Genomic DNA, 23,436 nt, shown 5'->3' on the forward strand with positions numbered 1-23,436 from the left:
GTTCTACTTTAAGCACATAGAAACTCGCCTTACCCAGAGGGGTAGGTTGTGAAATTGATGAAATGTAGGGTTTCGTCATTTTTAATCCCTTTCTACCAACTATGATCACCTAAAATAGAAGAGTTCATCAATTGTAAGTGCTCCTCAAAGACACACGCCTTTCTCTCAAGGGCTTCTGTGTGAGGCTGTTTCTATGCCTTTTGTGGTATACTTTTACCACAATAAATAACACAACAGGGAAAGGAGCATGTCTACAGTAGCAATGCCGGGTGCATCAAGTACTTGCAGAGCCAACAGTAACAAATAAATCTTGCTAATGTTCCTTGGAGTATATGGTATCAAATATACTATCATTAGACATTCTGACTTGTTGAGATTGTCTTGGGTGTTAGGGGAAGTTGGGCCATTTCTAAATTTGGCAAATTGACCTCTTATGGAGGTCACCAGGGTAAGGTATGACAAAATACATTAATTCTTCATTCATTCATTCATTCACTCATTCATTCAATATTTATTGGGTGCCCACAAGGTACCATGACACCTCACATCTATTTGATCATTAAGCAGCCATTAAAATGACTAGAATACTGTTTGTGCTATAACTCAGGGATAAGCCAGAAACAAAGCACTAGGTAATTAAAAACCACAGAGAACAGAGTTACACATGGCCACACAACACTAAATGAAAAAAACGTGGTTCCATTAGGGTGTTGGAATTGTACCTCCACTATCTGCTTCAATGTAGTTTAATGAAACACATCTAAACCCCTAGCATCAAAAATCAATAAAAATGCTTTTAATTTTGCTTGCTGCAATAAAACACACATTTTCTGAAGACTTATCACATGTTTGCACTTCTTGGCCAAAAATCTTGGTCTACAGCTTGCCTGATTAAATACCTAGTATCCAGGTTGACCTTTCCATGAGGTCCAGTAGGCACAGAGACAAGGGCAGACGATATTTTTCAGGAGGTCCGCAATAATCTTTCCATGTCTTTTAAAATCAGGAGCATAAAAATTAAGGTCAAAGAAAATGTTTTAATATGTAATATTAATATACTCATCTTTTTACCACTGCAGTCATAAAATAAACTTTTGATATATTTCTGTCAAGAAAGAGGTCCAAATGGCAAAAGTGTCTAGGGCCCATGAAAGTCATAACGTGGCCCCTCCTGGTCTGGATTTCTTTTAAAACAACAGCAAACACGAATCAATAGTACCCCTGCAAAAAACTTTTAATAAGCTTATTTTGCAAAGCAAAACATTTTGAGCGTTCTAATCTGACTGTAAAGGGTCTTCAATGATTACAGAATTTCACATACCTTTAGTGCCAGACTTGAAAATGTATTTGAAACATTGCACTTAAAGCTCAGCTGCTTATCTAGGTTTCCATCCGGATCCCGCCTCCCATAGTCAGCAAGGCCTGTGCGGTCAGAGGCTGCCACTTTCTGGAATACGGTACATGTCATCCCAGTGAAGCCAGTGGCCTTGATGACATAAGCTTCCAGAGCAATATTGGGCGAATACTGGAAAAGTCAATCAAACAGGAGTTATGAAACATTCATAATATGGGGAAAAAGCACTTTCAAAGAGATTTCCAACACAAAACACTGTACATAAGCTATGAAAAGCTCAGGTTCTTATTAAACAAAAACTGTGCAGACAGACAACTGGCAGAATAAAAAAAGACGCTGAAACAAAAGGATAGAAGTAGAAATAGAAAGAAGACCAATAAAAAGGAAAAGAACAAGTCACAAAGTATGGAGGATCAGACATAAATTAAAAGTCAATTAAAAATAATTTGAATAACACTTTGCAGAAACTACAAGCTACAAACTGAAGCGTCTTATAAAAAATTGGCTTAAGAAATCAGTGGACCCTCTTAATGATCAAAATGCAGGTAGAGTATTAGGCTTTGAGAAATACACTGAAAAGCTGCCTTGTTCAACATTTCATCCCATATTCACTATCTTCTTTTACCGGGAGACCAAGTTAACTCTTTGCATTAAGTTTCACTGAAAAGAACTTTACACAAACTTACTCCAAAGCTGTTTACTCAGAAAAGGAAGGGAGGTGCTAGTCTAAATAGTAAATGAACAGATTTTAAAAGCAAATTTGGTCAGGAAAATCACGTGAAAAAAGATAGCACCTGCCCCAACGGTTTTAAGGACCTCAAGAGTGAGACAACTCAGGAGGTCCACCAAAACCTATGACCCGTCCATAAAAACAAATGCCATGCCCACGTCTGGAGGATGGCTGGCATCACTCCCACCCATCAGGACCATACCAGAGAGAGCACAAGAGGTGACAAGCTGACCTAGTCTCTTTCACATCCAGCAAGGTCACAGGATTTACTGTAAATTCCAAGGACAATATGGTGTCTCTTTCCTTTAAGGATGATTAACTCTATGCCTACCATATAGGCAAGGAACCATTCTAAGTACAATATGTGGACAAACTCCTCTTTCTCATTTTTTTTTCCTAAAGCATAAGACTTCCATGCAAGGTGTCTAAAATCTATTAGGAAGATACAAATTAAAAAATTTAAAAGATAAGGTACCATTTGCCAAGTACTACATGTACGGTAGAAAATAATTGGTGGTTGCCCAAATTTTCCAAGACTAAAGAATCTCTGCATTAGCTCTTGCCCTACAGATGACACATTGTGAAAAATCTTAATAATTATGTTTTTTAACCAATAATTTGCATTCCAATTGTTTACTGATCAAAGACACATATAAACAACCACTAGCGCTTCTGATAAGCAGCAATAATCACGACAAACAGGTGAAGCCTCAGTTAGAAGAAAGAAATCTGCCATTTTGAGGTATCCTTGTAGCCCTATCATACTATAAGTAGATAATTATAAGCAGCTGTATAATAAAGTTTCCTGGAACCTTTTGTACACGTTGAAATAGTGTGTAAACACCCACTATGACCTTTATAATATCCTTGGGTTCTCAGAAGAACCAATGAGGTTCAGAGGAAAGAAGATGTTCTTTGGGCCAAGTATTAAGCAAGGCAAAAGCATGTGATTCAAAATGGGTTCAAATGGCTGGGAAAGACCCAGTGTGGCCATAAAAATGACAAGCTGGTTTCAAGTAAGGTCATGTATCTGAGAGAGGACAACCCTGAACTATGTTGTTCATTTTCTTTATTATAAACTTAATTGAGCAAAAGGAACAATAAAACAGTATCGTCAAAAAAGGTCCCATCAAACAATGGAAAAATAGTAATCTTCAATTGTATAAAATCATAGGAGAAAGTATAGAATATTATATGAACTCACTAAAATAATTAGGAAATGAAAATCATGAACCAGAGCAGAATATGATTGCTAAGGGAAGAACCTATTATTTATTGTATTTACCACAATTATAGAACAAAAAAGCAAGCAGTACACCAGAAAATTTAGAACAGCTAAATTTAGCATAAATAAGACATATTTAATAATCACTGAATTAAATAGTAATAAATAACTCATTATCCCAAGAGTGGGATTGCCTGAAAATGTCAATAGGTTCACAAGGTTTTGGGGGGGGCATCCCAGTTCTCTTTATCTGGGCAAGCAAACAAGTACTCAAAACATCCTTCAGGGCCCAGAACAGAACATTAGCTAGGACGGACAGTGGGTATGTGACAGGAGGGCAATTCTTATGATGTTCTTATTTGTGTTTTGGAAAGTTTCACAGGATTAGATGACGATAATCATTCAAATTACAGATTAAGAAAGTATTTTCTAGTTACCAAGAAAACAGCTTACTCAAAAGCAAAATTAGCTTTTAAAATGTTTGAGAACAGAAAACTAATAATCAGCAGAAATGGAAAATACCCACCCTATAATGGGGACAAGACCTATCTCTTTTGGGTTAGAGTTGCTTTAAATGAATTTTTTTCTTAGAATTCTAGGATAATGTTACACTTACTGTTGAATAAACATGAGCTCCATTCGCTAGTCGGTACGTAGCGATGCGCTGCAGACACTGAACGATTCTACTGCAGGCTTTAGCTTCCCTCTGCGCCAGCCACAGAACACGCTCATCAGCCAACATGATGTTACTTGCAATGTCAACCATCACATCACCTAGCTGGCAGGCATGCAGGAAAGAGAAGAAAGATCTTTAAAACCCACAAGGCTGTTTTACATAATCAAAATCCTAATGAGACACCAAGATAAGCCTTCAGTCTAAATTTTCACATGAAAACCCAACAGGCATTTCACTTGTTTCTCATTAAAACATCTTCAGATATCAATAGCACATTCAATTATGACTATTTGGTAATATTTAGCTCAAACCCATGTACTTAAGTAACCACCAAATCACTGGTGAAAAGACTGACATGCAGTACTCAAAATGATGGGAGAAAAAGGCAATTAAATTAATCAAGGAGAAGAAAAAGACATCACATGATCCCAGAATAAAAAGATCTCAACTCTCTGCCTGGAAAACCATTTATAAACACTTCTTTTTGTGTTAGCTTAGTATCATTACTAAGAAATATACACTGCCTGCCTCATTAGCATCCTGTCATGTTCAAAACTCTAGGCATGTCCAACCACTGTGAGTTCCTCATATGCGCTGGGCCATCACATGCATCTTTGTACATGCAGTTTACTCTACCTCAAATGAACTACTTCTTCCCTTCCTCCCAACTCAATGAATGCTTTAAGACTCAGCACCACGAAATCAACGGATCCTAAGTGGTCCTCACTTTTTCACCGCTTGTTTTGTTTCATATACTGAATTCTTTTTATCAGCTCAGTTCCTAACTTAAAGATGTAAACATCTGTCAGGCAACGCCAATGAAATGTCAATTGACTATTGTTGACTCTCACTTGTATGTCCCATGTCAGAGAAATGCATTGAACAGTCCATGGCTAATGAGACATACTGGTGTCGAGGGGGCTTGGTATTGAGCAAAACGTTCATGAGAGGGAGATCTGTGGGCAAAAGAACAACAAAGCATTCCAGAGGTAGGATCAGAGGAATTACAAGCTGGCTGGTCCTCTAATCAAGAAGCAAGCATCAAAGGCGTTAAGCCCTAAAGCCATGCCAGAAAGCCAAGCCTGTTTTAGCAGAATGTCTTTTAATCATCCCAGAAGATGGCAGCTGAGCTTCAACCCTGTTCTGCATCCAACACTCTTCCCCGGATGTACAATTATGAGGGCTGAGGTCGGTTTGGGAAAAGTTCAGTCCATCTCATCCATGTTTACGTCACAAAGAAGACAAGCCTGCGGAAATCCACCAGATCCCAACCCTGGAACCATGGGGTGAAGCAACTGCTGTAATATAGGGCTGAAGAACAGGACTTCAAATACTGAGCACTGGCTGGGTTGCACACTTAACCTCTCGCACCTTCCTTTATTTGTATAATGGGGATAATAACACTCCTGTCTTTTCTGAGTGTTGTTAAGATTAAGTTCCAATAATAAATATAAGGCTCCTGAAACCATGCCTGGCACATGCCAAGCACTCAAAAAATGTTAGCTCTTCTTGTTATTTTATTGCTCCTTTTTTTTTTCACCATTTCAATCCCAAAATAGGCCTCCTCTTGGAAGACGACAGGCTCTAGAAGAAGTGCTAAGAGGGGTGCATTTTTCAAGTCTGTGTTCATATGTAAATAAGACCAACTCATCCAGCAAAGCTGTCTCTTTCTCCTCTGTAAAGCCCCATGCCCTCATCCAATTAAAAAATAGTTTACTGACTTTGTACTACCCTTAATATAGTGTATCACAATTCTGTCCTTACTTTATTTCCAATGTGAACATCTTGAGGGCAGGGACAACACAGTGTCCTACTTATATTTATACCCTTATTCACCAATACAGCTCCTGGAATAGAAGCCAATAACTGTACAATATTCATTCACTCATTGACTACCTATTTATTGAGGACCAAGGTGAGCAGACACTGTCCCGAGCAATGGAGATAACAGCAGTGAAAGAAATATACAAGCTCTATGTATATTGGAGTTTATACTCTAGTGAAGAAAATACCCAAACACCCAAGTAAATACATGTCTAGTGATAACTGCAAGGAAGAAAATAAGCAGAGTTATATATGAAGAAGAGTAATGAAATATAATTCAAATACCCTATTTTAGTGAACTCACACATTCTCAAGAGGCATTTCCCCTCTACCCAAGACATCAGCAGGATCAACTGACAGAGAATAAGGGAAGAGCCTATAACCAAGCTTCGTAGAATCCCAAGCCTAGTGCCAGCCCTGATGGCCTAGTGGTTCAAGTTTGATGCTCACTGCTTCGGCGGCCTGGGTTCATTTCCCAGTCGTGGAACCACACCACCTATCTGTCAGTTGCCATGCTGTGGTGGCGGCTCACAGAGAAGGACTTACAACTAGGATATACAACCACGCACTGGAGGAGGGGCTGGGAGAAGAAAGAGAAAAAAGAGGAAGATTGGCAACAGATGTTAGCTCGGGACAAATCCTTCCCTGCCAAAAAAAGAAAAAAGAAAAAGAATCCCAAGCCTATTCATTTTACACAATTCATGGAACATTAGCATCCCAGTACACATTCCTAATAACAAACAGGCATGGCGATGAATTGCATTCTAACAGTAACCCTTATTTCTGAAGTTATAAAGAAAGATACTAACTCTTGAAACGTCGATTACTAAATATGTCAATCAGCCATTTACATAGCGATTGGAATAATAACCACCATCTCTTAATGGGAATTCAGAGTAGCTGGAATAATTTGTCTAAGTTTTTGTCTATTATTCTCACCTATTGTTATTTCAAATTGGTATACAAAAATAAAGAGGTAAAAGAGATGATGCGGTAAAATCTGCTCTATGGCTATCAGAAAAGAAATTCCCATGAGCCGAAAAAACTTAAAATACAGGAAAACACTGATTCTACTCTAAGGTACTACAAAAATATATGAGGTGTTTACAGATTAGCACAATTAGAACTCAACTTGTTTCATATTTTCTTAAAGTTTTAAATGTATGGACTTTATGAAGATCCAATATGAGACCTGATATATACATCATTTCTACTGAAAAACTATGATTCTTACATGATCAAAGAACTACCGCTGTGGTCCACTGGCTAATGCAGTAATGGAATTTAACGTGTTAACAATTATAAAGAAAAGAAATATCTCTAAGAAGGTATATAGCTAATAAGAGTGATTGCCTTAGCTGAGAACAAGCTGTTTTTCTCATTATTTCACTTCAAATGGTTAAGAACTAAGAAAGAGATTTTTTTGCCAAAATATTCCCTAGAGCAGGTAATCATAAAATGCTATACTCTTCTTCTGGAGCTTGGTTACGGAAGTAGTTCTGAATCTGTCATAGTGGCAAAAAAGGACACAAAAAGGATAACGGAAAAATTACATTGGATTTAAAAAGTATTCCTGAAATCTGACACACAAAGACAGCTTAAAAATGGCAACCAGCATTAGAAGGCATCGTATTTCTCCTTGACCTCATTCCCTGAAGGCCATTCCTGCCACACAAGAGTCAGAAGGAATCACGCACCTGTTTTTCCACCTGTCACACTGTGGATCAACAGTGAGATCAAAGGAAAACATGTGTGAACACACTTGGTCAAAGATAAAAGGGTGAAGAAATGAAAATGCCACATTAATAACAATAAAAGTGTTAAATGTCATCTGTTGTTAAGACACAATATTTCATGTTCTTCTCAATGTATGTTTGGAATTCTGATCAAAATTATCTGTAAATTTCATGAATTCCTGATACATTAGCATATGAAATGCACACGATAATACATAAACTAAACTTGATGATATTTAATTTTAATGTAGTAGGGTACAACGTAATACTGAAGACAGAATACATTTGTGCCTTGGAGTTAAACACTCCTGGGTTAAGATTTCAACTGTAACTTACAAGTCAACTGTCCATAAGCAAATTATTGAGCCTCTCCCAGACTCAGTTTGCTCATGTGTAAAATGAGACCCAGACCCCTATGAGAAGTGCTCAGAATGCCTCCTTCCACAGCAAATTAAGAAAAAACCAAAACAGAAGGCAAATATCTTTATTAAGCAGTTTTGAGAAAAGCCAAGGGATCTAGGCCCCTCCTCACATTTATGTTTTCAAGCACAAAGCAGCAGAGGGTACCCCTGTCAATTCTAACAACCAAAAAAGCAAGAATTACAGACACATGTATGGGCAGGGCAATCTAGAAAGCTGTTTTAGGACAGATAAGATGGAAATGGAAGTACAGAACTGACATGTAGTTCACACTTGACTAAATAATAATAATGGCAGCTGGTATTATTATTTTTTAAGTTCAAGTAGTCTTCATGATTTTCTCCTACTTACAAATTACGTATAATATTGAGATGATACCTATCTCAAACTATATTATTATTCTGATTACTTTTAATGAAGGAGTTGTGAAAGTCAGATTTTAAAAGTGTATTGATGTCACGGTTAACTAGGTTCAGTGTCCTGAGTGCCTCAGGATCCCACTGAACGCTTCGTGGCAGCTTGCTTAGTTAAGTAGTCAACAGTCAATAAGAGGTCTAATTGTGGTCATCACCAGGACCTATGGCCAAGATTAACGCTCTGATTTTATTGTGGTATAGGAGCAAAGAAAGTGGTGTGTTGGTGGTCGTGGTGGTGGTGGTGTTGATGATGATGATGATGATGATGTTGATGATGATGATGATGATGATAATGATGACGACGAAACAGGTGGGAAGGGAAGAGAGAGAAAAGATTGAGAACAATGTTGCATGAATAAACATTGCATTTATTCTCCATTTCCTGACAGAAAGGATTTGAGGTAATCTGACGAAATTAGAAAGATAATTCTTTTTTAATTAAAACACAAAGAGTGGGAAATACAGACTTAAGAAAATGAGAGACAGACAAGTTAAAAATACGCATCAATGGCAGAGCTGCTGTGACTAGGAAAAAACTGATTCTTGATGTGTTTCCTAGTCCAGACGATAAAGATAATTTTACAATTATCAACAGAAAGGAAAACATTTCCTCCAAGTAGACAAAGTTGCTTTTATAAAAAAAATTCTTGGAACATACGAGGAACACTACTCAAGAGGGGCAGAACTTAATGAGCCACACTCGCAGCCATATCTTCACAACAAATAGAAAAACTTAACTCCTAAGATTCCTCCAAGTCTCCCAACTGAAGCAGATTTTGTTTTTTCTGACTATAAAAATATATGTGCATCTCCCTTCCTGGAAGTATGGAAGACTAAGCGCTCTGGAGAATTCCCCTGCTAAAAGTAAAAAATGCTGAAGGAAAAAAGGTTCTTTTTAAATGCACCACTGATCAGTCAGAAAATAAAGTCTCCTCCAGAGGCCAATAGCAAAATACAGCAGGAATCCAAAGAGCTGTGACGTGGAACTCTGCAGATCATGGACTATGTTTTGATGTCCACACGGGGCCTAGGCCCCGCCCACACAGGCCTAACAAGACCACTGCCCGAAGCTGATAACCCAGAAAGGACAGGCCCAGGGTCAGGGCAACCCAGCATTAAATCAGCCTCACAGAAGGGAGGGGACAGCAAGGAAAGCTGAAACTTGCCTGTCCTGACCTTGGCACGACACAGGTAAAAATATCTCTTTCCCGACAATTGTAAACACAAGCTGACCTTCACACAGCACTGAGGTCAGACTGCATACTACTTCTTAATCTGAAAAACTTCAAGCTGAGAACTAATTTCAAAGTGAACCCCAACCCTGGTATTGCCCCTAGGTACTTGGCAGAAGCAAACAAGTATCACATTTAATAATGATACATTAAACCATTCTCATTAAGACCCCTCATCACCAACATTATTCACCATTGTTCTGGATGTCCTCACCAATGTACAACCAGGAAAAAAAAAAAAAAAAAAAGAATACATTTTATATAGGAACAGACAAACCGTTACTTGCTGGCAACATAATTGTCTAGAAAATCCCACATAACCAACTGCAAAATTATATGAATGAATTCCATAAAGTAACCAGACACAAAGTCCACATTTTTACAAAACCATAATCAAGGAAAATTGAACATGGACTAGATATTTGATGATATTAAAGACTTAGAGCTCATTTGGGTGATATAATAACAGTATCACGGTTCTATTTTAAAGTTCCTTATATTTTAGAAAAATTATAAATGAAACATGACATCTAGAATTTGCTATTAAATACTCCAGCATTGAAAAAGAGAGAAAGAGAAAGAGGGAGGGATGGAGGACACAGGAAATAAGTGGATAGAAGAGATGAGACAAGGTCAATAAATATTGAACATTGTTGAAGCTTGGTGAAAGATATAACATAGGTATTAATGGTAACATTCTCCAACACTTTTGGAATTTTCCAATAAAAAATGTTTCTGAGAAGTCTTAGAAAAGTTAAACCCACAAAAACTTTTTTTAAAATGCAACATAAGGCTAGAAAATGAAGATACTACAGTGGTTCTCAAAGCCTGAACCAAAGACACGTTGCCCAGTATCACCTGGATCCTAGTAGAAATGCAAATTCTCACACCCCATCACAGACCTACAAAGTCAGAAATTCAGAGGGTGGGGCCCAGCAATCTGTGTTTAACAAACTCTTCAGTTGATTCTGACACGTGCTCAAGTCTGAGAAACAATGTTCTAGACAAGATCACAAAGCCAGAAGCCGGGTTTTTGAAAAGCTTAACAATACAGAAAAGTCTCACAAGTAGGATCAAGGAAAAAAACCATTAGAAATACTGAAAATAAAGAAAGAAACATAAGTGGCAATACAGAAGTAATTATGTTTTAAAATGAGTAAATGAAAGAACTTTACATTTTTTAAAATCCATATACAAAACTGTGCCAAATGAACTTTGTATTGAACTAGCATTAAGGTGCATGCCTCACTCACATATTTAAGACTAGAACACAGTAAGGGGAATATAATGCATAACCAAATCTAATCTTTATACACGTTCTCATCTTCAGAAATGGAAATATATTGTTTTCATAAGAGAAATCACTAGCGTAAATATGGAACAGACACTTAAATTGCCTGACGGACAACCTTCAGCTCTTTTTAAAAAACCCCACTAAATACATCATTTAGATCTGGCAGCTTGACAGCTTTTAGCATCCATCCTAAGACAACAGAGTACCGGCTTGTGTTCGCTAGATTCAATCACAGGTTAAAAAGCAATTGCCTCACAATATTTTAGTTTTGAAAATATCCATACCAGAATAATTTTTGGACACAATACAAAAATCAATTTAATTATTTGTCCAATTAAGCTATATGCATCTTAGGATACCTTAGCATAATTTTATGCAGTGCTAATTAACTTAAAATGAAACCCTTAAATCTCATGATTTCTTTTTACTAAATGGTGAAAGCTATGGCCTGCAGTTCAAGTTTCCAAAGAATCAGATAGGATATCTGTCACTGCATCAAAGGTAATATTACCTTTATATCTCAATTGTTCAATCCTGAAATAATTTTCCTCTGTCTCTTCTATTTATACTTAATAAGTCGCCATCATTTTTTTCCAAAGATAATTAAAATTTTACTCCTATGTCAGCCAGTGAGACTGACATCAATCTCCTTCAAACTAAGTGTTTAGATAAGTAACTAAGCACTCTGGTGATTTTTTTTTTTAAGAACCTCCTACTTAGCTTCTGAAATCATAAGAATTTTAAATTTCCTAACCCTATAAAAGTATATCCTAGCTTGGCAACAATTCTGCAAAATAGTTTCACCTGTATCTTCCCACTTGTACACACAAACTTCCCAAGTTAACTGAGCAAGTATCATTCCCATTTTAAAAAGAAAGAAAGAGCCCATTGTTAATTAGTAACTCATGACACTGGAAGTAGATAAACTCCCAGTCCTCAACAAGACGTTTCCACCTAAGAATATACCCCAGTGGCAGCCCATTCATTCCACAGACCAGCGAACAGTGAAACGTAAACCTCTGGGCACCACCTCACTCTTCACCAGTTGGGACGTGCGCAGAGGTCCCTCATGTCAAAACAGGGCAGCATGGGAATAAACATGTATTATATGATGGCAAAATCTTTTTCCATATCCACATTCCAAATATCATTCAATTACTCTAGTGACTCAAAACATCCCTCTTCCATGAATGACTTCTAATCGTGTGGGCAGCTAACCTGTGATTACAATCAACAATGGAGAGGAGGATTACCACAGAGCCAGAATCCAGCCAGCTTCTCCCAGTGCTAGGAAAATTTACATGGGAAGTAGACTATGGCCCAAAGACACAATCAAGCAGCAGGACGGTTCATTAGAAAATTGTGGTCCGAGGTTCAGATAACTATGCTGAAATGTTATCTCATTATCAAGTGGTCCTTTGACCTGAGTCTCATTTATATACATAGAACTATTTTTCTTCCTTTAACAGCTACATCAGCTAAAGTACCTAACATACTAAGGCTGTAGTTCCAAAATTTGTCATCAAAATACAAGATATTAATAGATATTCTACCAAAAATAAAAGCCCAAACAAACAACTCCTTTGTTAAATAGTTTAGGGAAACGAGGCATGTTATTTACCTTTTAGCATATTCATGAATGTGAGATGTCTTATGTAAAGAAATCTATTAGACTTTTAGTCCAGTATTCGCCCCACAGTTGTATACTGAGTATTTCTGGAATACCAGGACAGGGCAACATTGTACTAGAAAGTAAATGTGACACAGTAGAAAATTCCTAAATTAGACAACCAGGGTTCTTGGGTTCTGTTTCCAGCCCTGCCCTAACCTAGCTGTAAAACCTTAGATAATTCACATAATTTTCTTTGGGCTTCAGTTTATGACTTGATTTCTTCTACCTCTAAAATTCATTTTTGTGTAAGTGATTATATCATAAAAGAAACAATATAAGTTCTCAGGCAGCTTGAAACTTGAAGTCTAAGAATATGTTAAACTGTTTCTAAAAACTTATTCAAAACATTATTTGCTGCTCATTCACTGTAAACACGGTGGTTGTCTATGTTTTCTCCTAAAGGATATCATGTTGACAAGCACATCATAGTTTTAACGTGGCTTTTCAAATATACTCCTCTTCTAAGTCACTAATTTTTCATAACTTGTCTATTCCAATCATTTGGAATTTCAAAAAAGTTCCTAAAACAGTCTTTCATTTCTCCAGAGCATTACAAAAGAAATTAAGCAATTTAATGTAAGATCGGGGTGACTAAAACTCACATTAAGAATGATGAACACATGGCTTGTGTAGAGAAGAGAAATCCCAGGACTCCCAAGAAAAGCAGCCCCGGCTAACGCACAACGTGGAGGTGGAGGCAGAAAGACGCTTTCTCCTGGGCTCTGCTCTATCGTGGTACCTTAATTTCCAAGAACTGACAGTTCACCTCTACTCCTCCCAACAAAAGGTCACTATAATAGATGGCGCACAAGTTTCTCAACGCCAATGCTGGAAACTAAAAAGTGTATTTAACTCAAATATAGCAAACATAAACAGGCTTTAAAAATAGATTCAACTCTAATCACATAACCATCTGTTGACACGCTATATGTTACAAATCCGAACTAGAAAAATACCTCTTTTGATTTTTCCTCTTTGGTAAATCTTCCAAATTTTTCTATCATTTCAGCCACAAATATAACATCCATCTTGTCAGAAAAGTTGGCTGCTTCCACGGTGTAAGCCAATAACTGTCGGGCTGTGGCCACAGCGTTGGTCAGATTGAGGGGCATCTACATTAAAAAGGCAAAATGAAGCACTTAGCAAAATGATCAACAGAATTTTGACATTTTGTCTTTGCATTTCAAAACATGGCAATGGATTCAAACTTTTTATCATTTACTCATCATGACCTTCGTAAAATGCCTTTCCCAACCTGAGGAAACTAAAATTTTAATGGAAACTAACGTGAGGAAAATCTTTTTTTAACTTTTTAACCTTAAATGAAAACACATCAGGTAAACATGTAAACAGGCTGCACCATCTCTCCTGCTCTACTTCTCCAAATTTTACACGTACTCAATTCCAATTGCTTAGTAAAGCCTTTCCTGAGTATTCCAGCTGGGAGAGATCAATACCTCCCTGGAACTCCTACTGCACAGGAGTATGAACCATTTATTTAGCTCTTATCTGTATCATCATGCACTGCCAGCAATGTTTTACATCTGTTTATTTATTAAACAGGACTCAGCACCAACCATTGCAAAAAAGGGTATTGCAGGTACTAAGGTTAGTAAGAAAATGTATAACACAGAGACTATCTTCCAGCTGCTGATAATCTGGTGAGGTTTATCAAAGATGCACAGAAGCAAAGACAGGCAAAGGTACCTGAGTAGTACAAATATGACAAGGGATCACCTGTGACAAAGAGATTTTACACAAAAGGAACCCAAGAGGCGGCTTCCCGGGTGGACTTGGAGGATGGCTGGGATTCTGTCCGGTGGAAACAGATGATAAACGCATTCAAACAAAGGCACAAAATCAGGCAGTGACTGGAAAGGAAGAGTGAGGCCACAGAGGGCCTTGAACACCAGCTGAGAAGACTAGGCCTGATCCCAAAGACAGACCAATCAACAGAAACAGAAACACCAAACCGTTATGCTCTACTACTATGTTAAAAAAAACTCTTACATATTTGGTTTGAACACTATGTTTTATTAACAACCTCAGCAAATCTGAAGACTGTCTAGTTACCTGATTAAACATATAAAGGACTCTAGTGACATCGTTTGCGTACTGGCAGCGAGAATAATCATCGTCTGCCCAAAAGCCCCCTCTGTCACATCTGCGCCAAGCCTTCCGCTCATCCTGCGGGTTTCCAGGATAGATCCCAGCGCTGTGGGTATTCCGAGTACACTGCAGATATGCAGTAATGCCCGCCAGGGTTCTGGGCCATCTAGAGAGATGGAGACAAACCAATATAAGAAAACCTACATTGACACAAGTAATAGCAGAGGGAAAATCAAGGATTAGAACGTGTCATGTATAATTATAGAGAAAAATCAAGGAGAATAAATCAAACTCCTTTAAGAATAAAAACTAAAACTATTAAAAAAATAAGTTAACAGGAACTAAACCATTTTAAACTATCAGCCAAGTATATTTTAATATAATACCAGAATAGAATATTTTTCTAAAATAGTCTAAACATTGCTATGAACAGACAGGAATTGTACCTTATCCAGGAAGAAAAGAAAAATGGTGCCACAAACAGTTTTGCATTTCTTTTTAATTACTATTATTATATGGTAGGTTTATATAACTACTAGGTATATAAGGTCAGAATTTTGCCAATATAAACGGAATTTGGTGGGCCAGCCCCGTGGCTTAGCAGTTAAGTGCGCGCGCTCCGCTACTGGTGGCCCGGGTTCAGATCCTGGGCGCGCACCAACGCACTGCTTCTCCGGCCATGCTGTGGCCACGTCCCACATGCAGCAACTAGAAGGATGTGCAACTATGACATACCACTATCTACTGGGGCTTTGGGGGGAGAAAAAAAGGAGGAGGATTGGCAGTGGATGTTAGCTCAGAGCCGGTCTTCCTCAGCAAAAAGAGGAGGATTAGCATGGATGTTAGCTCACGGATGATCTTCCTCACAAAAAATAAATAAATAAACAGAATTTGGCCTTTTGCAGAAGTAGAGTTAGTACACCCGCAGAGAAGGGTTACCATAGCAGGTCCACTGCTATCCTTGGAAAGGCCTGATTGCAACACTGGCCCTTCGGTGGCCTCTAGGAATTTGGGGCTTAGAGGATTCCCAAGAACAGTTAACTGGTGAGGGTGGTTCACTGTGCCTCGACTGCTTGGACAAGTAACATGGTTTATGCTGAACACCTGCTTTTTTCCTGGGAGTCTGAAATTCTGGTACGTGCTAGGCAGGTGATGCCTATATGACCAGCACTCCCATAAGAACTTTGGGTGCTGAGTCTTCCATGGGCTTCCCCGGGCAGAAACACTGCAAAGAGGTTGCTGCCTTTTCATGGCTGGAGGAGGAGTAGGCTCTGTGTGACCCTCATGGGAGGGAGAGAGCACAAAGAGGCCTGCCTGCACGTGGATCTCTCCAGAACCCACCTGTGTCTTTTTCCCTTATGATCCAGCTATGTCTCTTACTACATCACTATAATATATCTTAGATGTGACTACAACTATATGCCAGTCCCATGAGTCCTTCTAGCAAATTTCTGCTCTTGTGGGTCGTCTTGAAGACCTACAACACAGTACATAACTGAATTTATCTGGCAGAAGCCCAAATAAATTGTATAGTCACTGTGCAAGTGACTATATAAATCGGTTGGCATGGATCATCATTAACTGGATTGGGAGAAATCTTCCATTTCTCCAAAACTGGGAATGAAAATGAATATATTTAATAAAAGTTACAGCTGACTCATAACATAGGAACCACTAAATTATAATATCAGTCACACCAAAATATAATTCATTATCAAAAACTGCATAACTAGATCAAGCAACACTAAACTATATATTATTAATGCAATGGAAGTTTAATTGTATAATATCTTAAGGAGTGTCAAAAGATAAGTAATTCATCAATCAGTTAAATAATTCGATTTTTCTTCTATTTTTAAAAATGTAAAATACTCAAAAACTATGAGTAAAAAAAAGAAAATCCACCATAAACAGAAAACATCATATTATGATTATTTAATAAAGATGTTGGCTATAACAAAATTAAAAAATGTTATCTATTTCGCTTTGAGGTATACAATATAAGTATTATCAGTTAACAGTTAATCCACATAGAAGACTTATCCATTGGCAATAATAAATGCTGATTTCCATATACTCATGTCAAGGAGAATTGTTTTTTAAGGACAAAGACAATTTAAAAAAAAAAAGAGGCAGGGCCAGCCTTGTTGTGTGGTGGTTAAGTTCAGTGCATTCAGCTTTGGTAGCCCAGGTTCGTGGGTTCAGATCCCGGACGTGGACCTACACCACTCAACAGTCATGCTGTGGCGGCAACCCACGTATAAAGTACAGGAAGACTGGCACAGATGTTAGCTCAGGGCTAATCTTCCTCAGCCAAACAAAAAAGCTATGAAGAACTAGCTGAGCTAAAGATGTTGTTATTGCTTCTTCACCTTGGATTTGAAAGATTAACCAAAGGATTTACTTACCTTTAAAAAACTGGGTTTACAGCCATGAGGCAGCGATAGTATCAATCACAGTGCAAACTGAGTATTCAACAACCTTTACACTGATTTAAAAAGCAAGATATTTCTCTTTGTATCAACATTAAGCTCATTATTAGAATCCTGAACATAAATATTAAATAAACAATATATTTAGAGATGTTCTAAAACAACTTTGAAAGTAAAGAGTCTAAGGTAAAAGTTGTTACCTCTCACAAATTCTAAACTTTCTAGTAAAAAAAATCATAATATTTAACTCATTCTGCTTATCATAACACAGAGTCCAACACCAACAGCCTTGCAAGTTTCAGGCCACTTGACAGCTTTCATTTCCCAAAGTCTTTCTTGCTTAATTATCAGAAGAACCAAATAGGGGAGGAAAATTGGATATGTTTCTCCTAATTATGATGTCTACACTTAACTGCCAATAGTTAAAAGTGACTTAGCGATACAAAACCTCCAAAGTTTATCCATAAAAGAGCCCTTGAAAAATCAGGAAATATCATTAGCTTGTCTGAATTTTCCATTATTTTAGGGAAACATTTTGGAAATTCTACTCAAGTAATAGTTCTTAACTATTACAACAAAACCACCTGTTAAAAATGACCACTTCTGGGTCTACCTTCAGAGATTCTTAAATCAACAGATAAGAGAGAAAGTTCAGTCACCTACTTTTTTTTAAAGCTCCATAAATAATTCTGAAATCACTGTTCTAAAGGGTACTCTTTAGATAGATATATAAGGATATATATGTATATACACATACATTTCCCAAATTATCTTACTGAGGATAGGAAACCAATTATGTGCCTTTGAGAATAAAAAGAGATTTGGGGCAAATCAGACTTTTCCAGCATTTTCCATGTCACGGACCTGAAATCACCTTTATTGTTGACTACCCTCTCGGGAGGACAGTACTGTGCAGAGCTTTCTAATACCACAATATCGACAGTTCTCGTATTGTTCCCACGTTTAGTCTGGACATGACAGCCCCAATTTCCAGTTGATCCAGCCTGAATATTAGAAATGGTTAGGGCGCTGCATGAAGAAAGATTTTAAAAAGAGAGAAAATATGGTTAGGCAAAAAGGGAGACAACGTGGGCTTCTATCATTCATTTAGCAAATATGTCTGAATGCGCATTGGGCGTCAAGCACTTGCTAAATAAAAAACAAACTTAAAAAATGATTCCTCCATTTAAGTGCCTCAGCAGCAGGTCAAGACAAACAGTTAAAAGGGTACTTAAAATACTATGGTGAGAGCTATACCAGAAGTATGAATACAGTGCAATGGTACATGAGGCCTGAGACTTCTCCTTCCAGAAAAAGGGAGGGAACACAGGACACAGCAGGGAGGGGGGACAGTACAAAGGCAGAATCATGGCATCTTCTTCAGCAAAACTAATGCAGAAGTTTCCAAGTTTTACCTACCTTTTCATAGGTTCTGAGGAAAACACTCAAGCACGAAGAAAGGAAATTAATATTATGAAGTATGTAATTAAGAAAATATTTAAGGTATCATATTTTGCGGAAGAAGGGTTATACAAGAAGCAACCCATTAAGTCTCTAAAAAGATTTAGCATATTACTAATTAATGCTTTAACAAAAGGAGTTTTCCATGGAATGGTATACTTCACACTTTATAAAACAGCTATACTTCTAAATAGCTGTCAGTATATTCAATTTTCCATATGAAATCATAATTCTCTAATATAAAACCTATTAATTAAGGAATAAATGTCAGAACCTTCAATTAACCTTTATTCCCCCCCACACATGACCCATTATGCTTTGCTTTTACGTAGATACAAAAGATAAGAAATAATTAGACATAAAGCATGTATCATTTTAATTAACTTACAAAATTATGACCTGAAGTTAATACACATTTTTCCAGTCTCCTAAATCATTAATGGCTATACAACAAAAAATGTTCTAATAAAGACTTTGAGGCACTGTTATTATTCTGAACCAAAGAAAATGATTATGATCTTTACTAGTAAATTAACCAATACACTATAATAAATATATTCAAGATAAAGCAACATAAAAGAGTTTGACGTTCAATTTAAATAACCAGAAAGTGTCAAACATTCTACTTTATATAACTCTATTGAAATTGAACTAGGAAGAAGCGTATAAAAAATTCTGGCAATGAAAATCACTCTCTAATCCAAAGATTCCCCAACTTTCTTGTTTTACAGCATCTTCACTGACTAGATAACTTTTTCACAGTGCCCCTAGCTCGAAATACCTACAGTGGTTCCAATTACTAAATTAAATACCAAAACAGTGTTATCTATAAAGTCCTAGTAATTCAGTAGCTATTTGAAAAAATAACACACATCACTGTGAAATAAAAGGCTTATTTCATTCTTAAACAACCACAAGTACTTCCTAATGGTTTCAATAATGATTTTCACACAGTACTTGCTTTGCACAATAGTAATCGCCAAAACCCCATTATCCTAAAGTATGGCACCAGCAAAAAGGAAAGCAGCGTGATCTACTGTTGACACCCTAAGGACCCGGAGCTGGTAGCTGTGTGGTGTCTGACAAACATCAAATATCACTATGCTTCCTCAAAAACTGGAAATACCCCCCAGCCCCTCTGTAAACTCACTGTGGTCTCTCAGGGCACTCAGCACACCCTTTGGGAACTATAGTCCTAATATATTTTGCAAACATTTTTTTTAGATAACTTTTTGCAATATGTTCAATGTCTAAAACCAATTATCAGAATAAAATTTTCAGGAATCCTCAACAAAGTATTTTTGGAGATTTAAGGAGAAAGAGGCAACTTCAATTTCATCTTCTAGGGAAACTACACACTCTGATTCTTACTAATCAAGGATCAGTCTTCATAAGAAAGATTTTCACTTCGGTCAAGTGTCCCTCTACCAACAAAAATGTTAGGCAAAGTTGCTACTCTTAGAATTAATTTTTTTGTACTGCAATAAAGAATTTAGATTAACTTAAGCATGACTTGCAGAAATAATTTTACAAAATAAATCTAGTTACTTTATAATCACAAAATTTAATAAGAGTTCTAACAATCAAAGTTCTTTTATTCAGGAAAGGATTCTACTATATTTTTAAACCTTCATTGTATTATATGTGAATTATTGTCTATTCATACAATACACTGCTCAAAGTGTATAATTTGATGAGTCTTGACACATGTACATACTTGTGAAATTATCACCACAGTAAAAATAATGTAACAATTAGAGCCTCCTCGCTGGGACTTAATATATTATTCCTAACAATCTTGCCTCCTAATAAAGGAACTCTGCTTCTGGTAACAGGAGAGCAGCTCCTGTCAAACCACCTCCCTACAGTTAACATTTATAAACTCTGGACAAACTACAAAATGGCAACTATCTGAACACATGGAGGGTGATTCCAAAGCAGGCAGAACCCGGAGAGAAGCTGACACCAGGAAAAAGGCTTTGGCATTGGGGGGTGACCAGGAAAATTTTTTTTAATGGCTTTTGCCCAAAGACAGGCGCCATTCAAATAGAAACTCACAATCTTACTGGTTAAAAACCAGAAACTCTTACTGGTTGAAATAAGAATGGAGCCTGGCTGGAAGACCAAATTTCTGCATATGAAATCCAGTCAGATCTCTAACTGACCCCTGACCTACACACAAATAGGGCAGACACCAAGCAGACATCAGCTGCTGCTTACTACAGAAAATACAGAGCGAGGAGTTGAGTTTAGCCAAGTCAACTGCTTGAAGAAACAAAATCAGCTCTCTTCCAGCCACATGCAAAAGAATGAAGGTAGACCATTATGTTTCACCATACACAAAAATTAACTCAAAATGGATTAAAGACTTGAATGTAAGACCTGAAACCATAAAACTCGTAGAAGAAAATATAGACAGTACACTCTTTGACACGGGTCTTAGAAGGATCTTTTTAAATACCATATCTACTCAGGCAAGGGGAACAAAAGAAAAAATAAACAAATGGGACTACATCAGACTAAAGAGCTTCTGCAAGGCAAAGGAAACCAGGAACAAAACAAAAAGACAACCCACCAACTGGGAGAAAATATTTGCAATTCATATATCCAACAAGGGGTTAATCTCCAAAATATATAAAGAACTCATACAACTCAACAACAAAAAAACAAACAACCCAATCAAAAACTGGGCAGAGGATATGAACAGACATTTTTCCAAAGAAAATATACGGATGGGGCCGGCCCCGTGGCTTAGCTGTTAAGTGCGCACACTCCCCTACTGGCAGCCCAGGTTCGGATCCCAGGCACGCACCGACGCACTGCTTCTCCAGCCATGCTGAGGCTGCGTCCCACATACAGTAACTAGAAGGATGTGCCGCTATGACATACAACTATCTACTGGGGCTTTGGGGGAAAAATAAATAAATAAATAAAATTAAAAAAATAAAAATAAAAAATTTAAAAAAAAAAGAAGATATACGGATGGCCAACAGGCACATGAAAAGATGTTCAACATCACTAATCATCAGGAAAATGCAAATCAAAACTACAATGAGATATCACCTTACACCTATAAGAATGGCTATAATTACCAGGAGAAAAAACAACAAATGTTGGAGAGGATGTGGAGACAAGGGAACCCTCATACGCTGTTGGTGGGAATGCAAACTGGTGCAGCCACTATGGAAAACAGTATGGAGATTTCTCAAAAAATTAAAAATCAAAATACTATATGACCCAGCTATTCCACTACTGGGTATTGATCCAAAGAACTTGAAATTAACAATTCGAAGAGACTTATGCAGCCCTATGTTCATTGCAGCATTATTCACAATAGCCAAGAAGTGGAAGCAACCCATGTGCCCATCAACTGATGAATGGATAAAGAAGGTGTGGTATATATATTCAATAGAATACTACTCAGCCATAAAAAAGACAAAATCGTCCCATTTGCAACAACTTGGAGGAACTTGAGGGTATTATGTTAAGTGAGATAAGCCAGACAGAGAAACACAAACACCACATGATTTCACTCACATGTGGAAGATAAACAAATACATGGACAAAGAGAACAGATTAGTGGTTACCAGAGGGGAAAGGGGTTGGGGTGGGCATAAGGGGTAAAGGGACACATATATATATGGTGATTGACAAATAATAATGTACAACCGGGTGCCGGCCCAGTGGCATAGTGTTTAAGTTTGCGTGCTCCACTTCAGCGGCCCGGGATTCGCAGGTTCAGATCCCAGGTGAGGACCTACGCACTGCTTATCAAGCTGTGCTGTGGCAGGTGTCCCATATACAAAGTAGAGGAAGATGTGCATGGATATTAGCCTAGGGCCAATCTTCCTCAGCAAAAAGAGGAGGATTGGCAATAGATGTTAGCTCAGGGCTAATCTTCCTCACCAAAAATAATAATAATAATAATATACAACTGAAATTTCACAATGTTATAAACTATTATGACACCAATTTTAAAAAATCAGCTCTCTTCAGGCAAATACAACAGAATTCAGAGTTAGGGGTCAAGAAACTATTTCTTCAAAGGCCAGACAGTAAATATTTTAGGTTTTGCTGGCCGAGAAGCAACGTCAAGAATATCATGTAGGTACTTACGTAACCATTTGAAATGTAACCATTTAAAAATGTAAAAACTAGGGCCGGCCTGGTGGCGTAGTGGTTAAGTGCACGCACTCGACTTTGGCAGCCCGGGGTTTGTGGGTTCGGATCCCAAATGCAGACCTTCGCACCACTCCTCAAGCCATGCTGTGGCGGTATCCCATATGTAAAATAGAGGAAGATGGGCACAGATGTTAGCCCAGGGCCAATCTTCCTCAGCACAAAGAGGAAGATTGGCAACAGATGTTAGCTTATGGCCAACCTCCCTCACCAAAAAAAAAAAAAAAGTAAAAACTTTTTTAGCTCATAGGCCCAGCAGGCCGGATTTGGCCATAGGCTATAATCTGCCAAGATCTCCTGTATAGCAAATCAATCACAATGTCCAGGATAGAACCCAACATAACTAGACATATAAATAATATTTTTAAAAAACAGGAAAGTATAAACCATATTAAAAAGAAAAGTAGTCAGTGGCGATGATCCCAAGACAACCCTGCTGTTGGAATTAGCAGGCAAGGATATAAACGCATCTACTATAAATGTTAGAAGACATAAATGAAAACATGCTTCTAATAAACAGAAAGAAAATCTCAAGACAGAAACAGAAATTATAAAATAGAATATTCTACCCCTAAAGTCCCGAGACATGAGTCTCAACTCAGAGAATCTTTAGTTTCTTGGTAATTTTTTCATTGTGCTTCTATGAGTTTGCTGTGTAATATCCTAGGGCACTCCA

At 37.5% G+C, this 23,436-nt stretch overlaps 1 protein-coding gene across 3 annotated transcripts in view; it reads right to left on the reverse strand.

Moving 5' to 3' along the window:
- Window positions 1–23,436, reverse strand: part of ADGRA3 (adhesion G protein-coupled receptor A3) — a 121,820-nt gene that overhangs the window by 34,520 nt on the left and 63,864 nt on the right. For 2 of the 3 annotated variants that reach the window (XM_004432314.3, XM_087434146.1), the window contains 5 exons: window positions 17,985–18,149; window positions 14,653–14,854; window positions 13,536–13,691; window positions 3,926–4,087; window positions 1,322–1,525 (listed from right to left, as the gene is read on the reverse strand). In XM_004432314.3, coding sequence (XP_004432371.2) covers window positions 1,322–1,525; window positions 3,926–4,087; window positions 13,536–13,691; window positions 14,653–14,854; window positions 17,985–18,149 — 889 coding nt within the window. The remainder of the gene's footprint in view (window positions 1–1,321; window positions 1,526–3,925; window positions 4,088–13,535; window positions 13,692–14,652; window positions 14,855–17,984; window positions 18,150–23,436) is intronic. The other variant, XM_087434145.1, reaches the window with a different exon arrangement.

The sequence above is a fragment of the Ceratotherium simum genome, chromosome 8 (genome assembly GCF_057802395.1).
Source record: "Ceratotherium simum simum isolate JZ-2026a chromosome 8, ASM5780239v1, whole genome shotgun sequence".
NCBI lineage: Eukaryota > Metazoa > Chordata > Mammalia > Perissodactyla > Rhinocerotidae > Ceratotherium > Ceratotherium simum.